The 11,297-nt window shown below is 29.8% G+C and overlaps 2 protein-coding genes across 3 annotated transcripts; both read right to left on the reverse strand.

The window, feature by feature from the left end:
• Positions 1 to 599: 599 nt before the first annotated feature.
• Positions 600 to 6,483, reverse strand: LOC101510328 (probable magnesium transporter NIPA6). Of its 2 annotated transcripts, none has more exons than XM_004491204.4 (9): positions 6,212 to 6,483; positions 6,065 to 6,121; positions 5,195 to 5,285; positions 4,924 to 5,084; positions 4,726 to 4,853; positions 4,023 to 4,160; positions 1,908 to 2,000; positions 1,684 to 1,804; positions 600 to 1,283 (listed from the first exon to the last, which is right to left on the reverse strand). In XM_004491204.4, the coding sequence occupies exons 1-9, from the start codon at positions 6,339 to 6,341 to the stop codon at positions 1,159 to 1,161; spliced, it is 1,044 nt and encodes a 347-aa protein (XP_004491261.1). In that variant the 5' UTR covers positions 6,342 to 6,483; the 3' UTR covers positions 600 to 1,158. The 2 variants fall into 2 exon arrangements, with proteins under 2 accessions (XP_004491261.1, XP_012568579.1); XM_012713125.3 differs by having other exon boundaries at positions 910 to 1,283; positions 5,195 to 5,314; positions 6,212 to 6,352.
• Positions 6,484 to 8,790: 2,307 nt separating this feature from the next.
• Positions 8,791 to 11,297, reverse strand: LOC101510661 (serine--glyoxylate aminotransferase-like). The gene is made up of 5 exons (XM_004491205.4): positions 11,071 to 11,297; positions 10,134 to 10,418; positions 9,608 to 9,974; positions 9,175 to 9,385; positions 8,791 to 9,036 (listed from the first exon to the last, which is right to left on the reverse strand). Exons 1-5 carry the CDS (start codon positions 11,273 to 11,275, stop codon positions 8,899 to 8,901), a joined length of 1,206 nt encoding a protein of 401 aa, XP_004491262.1. The 5' UTR covers positions 11,276 to 11,297; the 3' UTR covers positions 8,791 to 8,898.

The following is an 11,297-nucleotide window of genomic DNA, read 5'->3' on the forward strand; positions in this document are numbered from 1 at the left end:
GGAGTGGTGTAGAGGGAAATGATCAAAAGGTAAAAAATGAAGATTATATCTAAGCAAAAACTGTTTAAACTTAAATGATCATATACATATTTTTCCAAAAATTTAAAGGACCAATCTAGAAATCGTTTACTTTTATAATTTTATAATTTGTCACATCAATATCATAATATACACATTAATATTATATCACCTTTTTTAACGGAACCGTCGAAAAATAATATTTTTGTAAATGGATAATAAATAAAGAATATCGTTGTAAATGAAATGCCTCTTAAAAGATTTATAGGGAACATAAATTACTAAGGGACAAAAGAAATCTACTAGATATTTTTTTTAATCATTTTTTGTTTTGTTGAGAGAATACTGTTTGATGCTAATCTTTGAACCATTTAACATCCACAATAAACCAATGTTATATTTGTCTTCTCTCAAGAAGATATTATTAGTAGGACAATGTGATACGAAGAAAAGAGACAACTAATGAAGGAGTATGGAAATTGCATTGTGTCTTACTATCATGGCCACCTTTTTGGATTCTTCAAAAAAGTTGAAATTTTGAAGGGCCCCTTTATGGTTCCTAACTTACATCAACTTGTACAAAAACTAAAATAATTTGTTTGAATATGTTAGAACAAGAACATGTTTACAAATGAGAAAATATTTCTCATATTCATATGAAACTAGTAAACTACAATTTTAAAAAGAAATTGCTTAATCATTTGTACATCCCTCTAATTACAAACCACAAATGAGTCATGTATACTAAAGCCAAATTGCAAAACAAATGCATAATATAAAAACAAAACCAAAATAAAACATAATCACCATGTAGATGGTTCTTCTGACAAACTAATCTCTATCCTCATTTTCTTCATTCATGTAAAAAGAGCCTCACAAAGAGAAATTAAGTAATCTTAATCCAATGACCTTATCTATTAACACGAGCAACTGAGGACACACTGTACAATATGCACCTTGCAAAAATTAGTTCCTAGAACCATCTTGCAAATAATGAAAGAATAGCTTTATAATTCTCCCAACATTCTATGGTTACATTACTACCGCGTAGGTGCATGCAATCATATGCCAGGGTTCTCAAATCAATTTTCTAGAGAAAGGTTCACCTTCCCCTAATTAAGACCTTTTAATGTCAATCATCTAACATAAATCTTGCCTTCTTGAAATGCACTCGGGAGATTCATTTTCTTCGTCTTCCTTGTGTAACATGTCTCCATTTCCGTTATAAAGCCGGACAGATAATGTAGGCGACGAAGGTGTGCCACCTGCAATTGTTTCAACATATGTACAATATGAACCTTGTTAGAATATAAAATAATATCTTGATATCATGCTAGAATATCTTGGTTTATCTTCTAGGATCAGTTTTCAATATTAACATATCTTAGAAAATATATTAAGATTAATTTTCATATCTCTTATTATTATCGGTTTCCTGATTTCCCATTTATTAAGAATTGAGTCTATGTATTCTATAAATAGTAATTGATACTTAGTATCAAGCTTTTTTTTATCAATGACATTCTAAGTTCTTATTATTTTCTCTCATTTTATCTAAAATCTCACACCAACAACAAAACACAATATCAATTGTGGTTTTCATACAATAGCCTGTCAAGTTAGTAGCCGCTGAATTAAGTAGTATATGATTAAATTTTACCACACCTCTAAACGAGTGGGTTCTCTCGAAGTCCTTGGTCGCATGTAACATTATTGTGCCTGATAGCACGACAATAAAACCGCATATTTCTGACGCAATAGTTGAACCACTTTGGCCATCCCAATCCTGTAAGCATTATTTAGAAATGTAATTAGGCTCTTGTACAATTCATAGACATGAGTAACATCTTAGGCATCCGAAGTAAAATGTCGAAACTTGTTGATGGTACCTTGAACATTATTACACTGGCCAGTATTGTAAGTGTTGTAAACATGACGTAGTATATAGGAGAAACAATTGCTGTGTTGAAAGTGTCAAGAGCCTGAAATGTTATAATCATGTCAGCGAAGCATAATAGCGTATGAAAGAAATGACAAAAGCAAATGTACTAAAAAGTTACAATCAAGTTATGATTAATTAACTAATGAACCTGTGCATACTAATTAATATGCCAATCTTTTTCTTATAATGACATTACACACTACAAATTCAAGATAAAAAGAAATTATGATTACTTGTAAGTAAGGAAGACCCTTGTGTATCTCATAAATGAAAGTAGTTGAATCTTGTCTTACATGTTCACAAGACATCTACTATTAGGTATATATTTTGCAAAACCATCTATTCATTTTATACAATATGCTAATTTCTAAGCAATCCAGTTACATGAATCAATCAATGCTATTGGGCTCGACAAAAGCCACTCCCTCTGTTTCATAGTAAGTGTTGTTTAAGGTTACGTTTATACACGCTTAAGAAAATCATTGAATGTATTATTAATTTCTGTGATAATATTAACTTCATTTACTAAAGTACCCTTACTAAAAAGTAGTTAGTGGAGTATTTAGATGGAAGAGTTATAATAAATAAAAATATATTAGTAGAAAAAAATAATTAATGCTTCATCTGTAATCTAAAATGACAAACATGACACTTAATATGAGACTGAGGAGTCACTTTTTCAATAAAATCTTTTAGAGCAAGGTTTTTCTTAATGGTTTGGCTTAATTGCAGTTTTGGTCCCCCTATTTTAACTGAATCACGACAATAGTCCCTCCATTTGATTTCTCCCCAGTTTTGGTCCTCCAAACAGAATTTTGGTCCAAAACTTGATGAAGTGTCATTTTTTTGTGCTTATTTAAGCCACACCATGCCTCAAGATTTCGTTGTGCAATAATTGTACTTGAAATCTATGATCATAAATGGTGTGGTGTGACTTAAAAAAATGACAATTCATCAAATTTTGGACCAAAATTCTGTTAGGAAGACCAAAATTGGAGAGAAATAAAATGGGGGGACTACTTTCATAATTCAGCTAAAATAGGAGGACTAAAATTGCAATTAAGTCTAATGGTTTTCACAAAAGGGTTCTCAGGTATTTTTATCACCCTTTAAATCATACTACTTTCCATTCAAAACATTTTTCACATTGGATCCACTATTGGGATTCTTCTCACAAGACCGAAGCAACTTGGACAATTTCAACCATATTCTCCTCTATACCACTCCAACAATTCAACTTTCTCTTAAGTACAACTCATTTGTTATTGCTCCTTAATAGTCTTTTTGTCTTTTCTCGACATTAGCACTCAATCTCCACTGCACTTTTTCCCTACGACTTCATGGCCTAACATTCACCACTAAAGAATATCGTTGGTCATTTGGTCTTATCGCTGTCTTTTAAAACTTTCCTTTGTATTGATGGGCAATCATCAATCACATATCATGGCTCAAGCATTTCTCTGTTTTCCCTTTAGATACATTGATGATTATAAGTTCTACAAATGCACTAAGCAATCCATTGGTCTCTTTTTTTTTCTTATACACTAAAATATACGGTAACTTTAAGCTAATGTGCAAAACTTACGAATATCTAGCATGCTTCCATAACAAAAGAACCTCTTCACTAAGAAAGGCAAAAAACTTATACATAAATCCTGAACCATCTTCAATCTTGTTAAGCACAGCTACAAAAGAATCATACAAAAAATAAAACCAATTTGTATTTCTCAAAGGGTTTCTCTGTCCTAACTTCCTTACACATGCTATGCGATGGGATTGTATCCATGACCTGGCAAATGAGTCTCCTAGATATATAGATAGATTCATTAGAAATCTTTGTTACATTTCCATTTTTATCCCTAGTTTTTTCTCTGTTCTTTCATAAACCTTTATATTACCCCGAAAAATTGGAGATCCTATAGAATGAACGGATCATGATAGAATAGATGCAACACTTAAAAATGATAAAATGATTTTCTACTTATATACTAACAAATAACAGTTGGAAGGATATAACGCATATGGCCAGTATGCTAATTTGAAAAGTCATCAAGTAACAAACCTTATTAAGATAATTCATTTGCATGACGACGCATATGGCCACAACTAACATGAAAAACCATGTCTCTGGATAAACTAACTGATTTTTCCCTTCAATAGTTAATTTCAAAGAAGTTCCCAGTGCTTTGACACTCATCACCTGCCAACAAAAAAGTAAATTGATATAGATCACACGTCATGGTATTGCATTGTTAGTTACTACTAAAAGAAAACATTTTTTCAGAAAACATCATCAGTTATTTGGATATAGTTATCGATACCATTTGGGGGAGGGAGACCATAAAACATAATAGTACATATAAACAATGTATCCCCGACACTACGGATTAAAGGCGTGTCTGGTGTCTAACACCGACACATGCTGTCACACTCAATCGCTTCTATTTCAATAAATTATCACCAGTGTTTATGTGTCAGTGCCGTATCCAGTGTCTGTGCTTCACGGCATATAAATAAAATATATATAAAGTTACATGAAAGCCGGGATTTCGTTTATAAAATTCACTGATAGAAATTAAAGCTTAGAATTCAGATTTTGAGGATATTGTTTTGAAATAGCAAAGACCAAATTACTAGCAACAACAAACCGTATTCCTCCGATCATAATGTCATATATTTTAAACTAAATAACTCTGAATAAAGAAATTTTAGAACAAATATCAAATAGACAAGTGAGCATGAAAGACAATGGTTAATTTACTTACGGAGAGGGAACCCATCAACGAACAAATGCCGGTATAAACTAGCACATTGGTATGTCCACATCTTGGTGCAAAATGGAAAACCAGAATGAAAACCAATACTACTACCGACCCCACATATGCCAGAAATGCTGCATACAGAGAATACCTGTTATCAAGGAACCGCAATAAATTGCAGAATAAAAGGTGATGTATCCTAACCTGGTTGAGTAGCCATATTCCATATCTGTAGAACAGATGAGATAGGATCTTCCTTAGGAGCATGAATAACAATAATGATAGAACCAGCAATGCACATTACACAGCCCAATACCCCAAGCTTATGTAGCTTCTCTTTAAGAATAAGGTCAGCTAAAACAGCACTAGAGGATGGATACCATGCAAACATCGTCGAAGAAGCAACCGAGTTACGAAAGTTTGAAGTCAATACGGTCGTAATTCAATTGAGAAATTAAACTTAGATCAAGAATACCTCACAATAATACTTAATGCACCAAGAGGGGTAACTAGAACAGCAGGAGCAAAAGCATATGCAACAAAGTTTGCAACCTCTCCTACAATCACTGAACAAGAAACCATACAGAAACAGATTCTGCAAGAAATCAGATAGACAAAGAGGGAAAAAAACCTTGATAATAAACTAACATTTGCTGATTCTATTAGTATTGTCAAATAGCAGCTACAGCAACACAATAGAACTATAGCGTAGCCCAATTTTAACAAACCATTATTGTTCCGCAATACATGATTTAGTACAAAGTGTTGTCAAATAGAGGTTATAGTAGCAGTATACACCCTCTGTTCCTTTTAAATTGTCATTTTTTTTACTTTTTACACATATCAAGACAGGCAATAAGGTTTGCTACTTTTGATGCTATTATTTTTCTTTTTCTTACAATGTCCTTATCATTTATTATCTCATATATGTCTCTTTCAACAAAATAACTAAGGGTATTATTGACAAATCAATAATTAATGTTGTATTGAATCATTGAAAACAACAATTAAATAGGAACAAAATTTTCCAGCAAATGTGACAATTAAAAAGAAACCGAGAGGGTAGCACTTGAGCACAGCAAAATTTGAAAAGTGATTATCGACAACACTAAATTCTAATCAACAATCAATAATGCTACAACACTAAAGCATATTTGAAGCATTAAATCAAGATTCCATTAAACAATGCAAAACAACATTAATTCAAACTTATAGAATTAAAAAACTCATATCAACAAAACAAAATCCAATTAATTTAAAACATGAATTAAATGAAAACAGAATCCATTGAAATACAACAAAATCTAGACCTAACCCCCAATAAAAAAAAGCATAAAAAGCTTACTTGTGATCATCCCAACCCACCATAATGGTTCCAAGAGATAATAATAGCCACCAACCCCTACAAAATGATAAAGAACAATACAAAATCAAAAAAAAAAAAAAATCATCAAAATTACATATTGAAGAAGAAAAAAATAAAAAAAATTACCAGCCCTGACACCAAAAACAGAAGCTGCTCTTCTAAGGCCTTGTTTCTTAATAATGAAACTTGAACCAATGAAGGCACTTGAAACCAACGCTAGAATAAGACCTGTTACATTCTCCTTCAGCAGACTCATGTCGAAAAATGGTTACTTTGTTATGAATTTGGATCTCTTTCTTTCTTTTTCTTCATGGATGCTCAGATAATAATAATCATAATAATAATCATAATCATCATTATCATTGCTTGTCACAATACAATTGAAAGATTAGAAATTATTGGGTGTGAACGCCCTCACCCTAATTATCCGTCACCACATTCTTGGGCCCACTTCGCTAATATTCTTTTAACATATGCATGTTTTTTATTGCTTCCAAACACGACTAATCTTTTATTAAATTCTTTTCAACGGTTGACTGCCAAATTTTTTTTTTTCTTTTATCACAAAACACTTTATGTGTTATTTTTTAAAAAGTGCCTCTTTTTTTTTTTTTTCTTAGTATTTCAAATAGTGCATTTGTTTAAAAGAGAAGTAACTTATTTACGAAGTTTTTACAAAATGTCTTATAGTAGTTGTATTAAAGATCAAATTTTAAAAGAAATGTAAATTTTATTTAATATTTAATCATAATAAAAAAAAACATTATCTGAATTTTACTAACATATCTACTTAATTTGTTTAATTTTAATGTATTTTGTTATTAATTTTAATCAATAAAATAGTATTATTGATAAATAATTAATTTTTTATTTATTTTTGTTGATAAAATCTATTATTTTTTATTACTTTTTAATATACTTTTATTTTTTATTAAATAAAATATAAATAAGAAAAAAAATCTAACGTGTGACTTTCTTCCACACTTAAAAATAAAACAAAAAATATATGTGATTTAGTTAATATTAAAAAAAAAAGATAAATTAGTGCATAAAGTAAAATGAATTGAATTTTAAAAAAAAATAAGGATATTTCAAAAAACAACCTCCAACCTTCAATAAAAATTCATAGTATTTCATTGAAAATCTCTTATAGATATCTTTTGAAAATAAATAGATAATATTTAACTTTTATAAAATGTTAATATAAAACTAGTTTACACTTAAAAACAAAAATAGTTTATAATTATAAAAAATTGAACTTTCTTCCATAATAAAGTTTAATGTTAAGAATTCGTAAAACTTAATTTAATATAATGTTATGTTTTGAATTCAAATTTAAAATCTTATAAGTAAATTTTTTTCTATTTTTTTATTTAAAATTGACGGCAAGAAACAAAAACTAAATAAAAAATTGGAGCTAAAATTAAAAGAAAGTAAATCAGGAGAACGTGATGGTTGGCATGTAGAGTGGTGCACCACATTGAACAGTGTGTTATATTTCTGAGCTGGTAAACACAAAAGAAAATAAAGAAATAACCCACATTTACAAATACTCATCTCAATATGTTTCGAATTTAACTGATAAAATTCACATTGATTGGATATAGATACGAGTGTGAATTTTCCTCAAATTCAAATTTAAGATGAAGGTGGAATTTAAGATATTAATATCGGTCCTGCAGCCGCGCCATGATCCGTTACAATAAATAAACTTATGAGATTCATTCCATAAAAAGTGGTGTCAACATTTACAGGCTACCTACATGTGTGTTTTGTTTATGTTGGTAGATGTTGATCTGTCCTCAGCTGTATCACGTTGCTTTGCGTTGGGTTTGTAAAACTTTACTTAGAGTTACTCTCAATTGAGTAAGCAAAATTTGAAAAATATAATTATTGATACTTTTTACTCTCTAATTTGGTTATAATTATTATTAATTTTAATGACTAAAATAGTTTATATTATTTATTCTGTACAAATTTTAGTTTGTTAATCTTGTCTTGAGCTTTACATAAAAACGCAAAATATTATCATGACAAATTTTATTAAAAAAAATCTCTCAATATTTATTTTCTATGATATCAAAATTTAGTCAAAAATAAAATTCACCACCTCTTTTTTCTTTTTTTACAAAATCTTCACGTCTTTATTGCAGCATAAGTTGCAATAAATTTTCTTTTCAAAAATGTTATTTTTTTTCTTCTAATGATAGTTAAGGTATTTGAATTGATTTTTGAAATTACGAGTACATATCAAAATAGTTTTTAAATTTTGCAGACTAAGAAAGACATACCTAAATCTCTCATTGGTTAAATCTTGTGTAAAGTAAAGGTAAACTATACCTTAACAAAGTAAATAATAATACTTGAATAATTATTAGCAGTATATTACATAACTTAGGCTACACAGATACAAGAAGCAAATTAGTAAATATTCAAAAAGTATAAGTACTTAAAATGTTGTCACTGTATTTTATTTTAATGTATTGAAATTATAAATATATCTTTAATTTTTTTCTTCTTCGTAATTTTATAGATTTAATTAATTAATAAAAATGCATTTAAATATATTTTTTATAATATTAATATATTCTAATATTATTGTGACATCATTTTACACATTTAAGTTATTTTCATCTCCTTGGAATACATTAACATGAATTTTGAAAGGATTTTTGTGAATATAAAACAATGAATTATTCCTTGGGAATCACCATGTAGTATTATTCATATCACATTAATTGCCTACAATCCACAATGCATTGATATTAATTGAAAGAACATAAAAAAGGTCAAATAACAATAACTCAAGTGACTCATATCCTAGAAGGGATAAGAGGAATGGTGTTATGTAAATAAGCACTTGCAGCAGCAACTCCACTTCCAAACTTTATTGGATAACCAACATCTCTCAGTACCATTTCCACACCAGCAAGACAACCCAAAAGTTGCAACTACAAATATATTTACAAAATAATTATTAAATTGGTTCTAAGAGTGTAAAATATAACTATTAAAATGTCCCTAAGCCAAAAAGCTAACTAATATCCTTGCAATATGTGATGATGAGTGTTTGAGAAAAGAATATTTACCTCATTGATATTGCCAAGGTGTCCAATTCTGAAAACCTTTCCAGCAACTTTGTTTAATCCAACTCCTAAGCTTAAATTGTATTTTTTCCATGCCCTGTTCACTATTTCACCACTATCAATGTTTGTAGGAACAACTACAGCAGTCACACTGTCACTGTAACTCTCCTTATTTTGGCAACAATTCTTCAATCCCCATGCCTCTACCGCAAGCCTGACACATGAATACCAACAATAATTTAATAAGATATAAATGACTGAACGTGTTATTGGATATAAGTATCAGACATCAACATGTGTCAGGCACACCTTCAACATAAAGTATCAGTGTTACCTAAATCATAAAAACTACATAGATTATTGCTGACGGCTATACATCTAAAATGCTACAAAGATTTCAACATTGAGAACTATAAATAATTAAATTAAGACTAACCTGGTTGCTTTGGCTAAACGTTTGTGCCTTGAAATAACATTTTCAAGACCTTCTTCAAAAATCAAATCAAGGGTTGCTCTTAGACCATAGAGCAACTGAATGGAAGGAGTGTATGGCCAATAGGTTCCTAAATTGTAGCATTTCAAGTAACCATTCCAATCAAAGTAAGATCTAAGTGAAGTAGCATGTTTTGAAGCCTCAATGGCTTTAGGACTAGCACATACAATTCCCATTCCAGTAGGAAGAGAAAGAGCTTTCTGTGAGCTAGTCACTGCCACGTCTATTCCCCATTCATCCATTCGGAAATCAAGTGCACCAATTGAAGACACTGCATCAACAATAACCAGTGCAGGGTGCTTGTAGTAATCTGATTCAAAAAAAGGAGACTTTATAGTTAAAGCATAAATTTTCCTAGAAAGAGTGCTAAAGCAATTATTCAATAAACATAAACAAGCAAAAATATGATGATGACTAAAAGATCATATAATAACATGCATCATTAATTAAAAGGCATATATATGCTGACCAAGAATTTTTCTGAGTTTGGGCAAGTCATTTGTGACACCAGTTGCTGTCTCATTGTGAACAATGCAAATTGCCTTGATGGTGTGTGATTTATCTGAAGCAAGTTTTGATTCTAGAGCATCAAGATCTGCATCTTGTCCCCATTCACTTTCCACAACATCAACCTTAAAATTGAGCTTTTTCTGTTGTTCAATCCAAAGCAAACTGAATTGTCCCATCAAGAAAGATACAATTTGATCACCAGGTGACAGTGTATTTGTCAATGCACTCTCCCATGCACCAGTTCCTGAAAACAAATGCATGATCATAAGTTAGTTCATGTTCGGTATCACTTTTGGAACATATAAAAGTGATTGTGAAGATTTAAAATTAATTTTGATATGTTCTGTGTGATTTTTATACCGCAATTTTTTGTTTAAATCACTTTTAAATAAACGAATTCAAATATAAATTATTTTAAATTTACTTTTAATTCACTTAATATCAAATTTTGTCACCGTAGTACTAAAATTTACAAAATCAATTCACAAAATCATTAATTTACAAAATCAATTCACTTAATATCAAATTTCGTCACCGTAGTACTAAAATTAAGAATGTCCTTGATCAATTAAGAATGTTGATCAAACAATTACTAATAACCAATTTAGTTCATAAATGTCAAAATTGTCCTTAAAATTTAAAATCTTCAATCACATTTAACTAAGTCAAAAGAAATAACTAATGTGAGAGATTTTTTTAATTTTATATGTATCAATTTTCAATTTCATTAATTTTAAAGACTAAATTATTTGAACGCTACAATTTCAAGGACTAAATTACTAATTCAATCTTATAAAGGAAATATAATAGACTAACATCATAAAAACTATATAACATTTAATAAATAAATAAATAAATAAATAAATAAATAAATAAAATTAACAATAATATAATACCAGTTGAAGGAATAAGAAATGGGATTCCAGAAGTAGTTTTGAAAATCTTCTTGACATCATCAAGTAAAGCTTTTGTCAATGCTGGTATTGCTGGAGTTCTATGATTCTCATTGTTTCGATTCATTGCACGAATAACTTGTTCAGGGATGTTAGAAGGCCCAGGAACAAATAGATGGCTTCTTCCAGGTCCATATACATAATCCATCTTCAAACTCTTTCAATTCAAA

The sequence above is a fragment of the Cicer arietinum genome, chromosome 2 (genome assembly GCF_000331145.2).
Source record: "Cicer arietinum cultivar CDC Frontier isolate Library 1 chromosome 2, Cicar.CDCFrontier_v2.0, whole genome shotgun sequence".
Taxonomy (NCBI): domain Eukaryota; kingdom Viridiplantae; phylum Streptophyta; class Magnoliopsida; order Fabales; family Fabaceae; genus Cicer; species Cicer arietinum.

Coding starts and splice junctions, on each gene's coding strand:
- LOC101510661 (XM_004491205.4), bottom strand. CDS start 11,275: ATGGATTATGTATATGGACCTGGAAGAAGCCATCTATTTGTTCCTGGG. Junction 10,419..11,070: donor ATTTCTTATTCCTTCAACTG/GTATTATATTAT, acceptor ATTTGTTTTCAG/GAACTGGTGCATGGGAGAGT. Junction 9,386..9,607: donor CGTTTAGCCAAAGCAACCAG/GTTAGTCTTAAT, acceptor TTCATGTGTCAG/GCTTGCGGTAGAGGCATGGG.
- LOC101510328 (XM_004491204.4), bottom strand. CDS start 6,341: ATGAGTCTGCTGAAGGAGAATGTAACAGGTCTTATTCTAGCGTTGGTT. Junction 5,286..6,064: donor GTGGGTTGGGATGATCACAA/GTAAGCTTTTTA, acceptor TTTCTTGTTCAG/TGATTGTAGGAGAGGTTGCA. Junction 5,085..5,194: donor GCATTAAGTATTATTGTGAG/GTATTCTTGATC, acceptor TCCATCCTCTAG/TGCTGTTTTAGCTGACCTTA.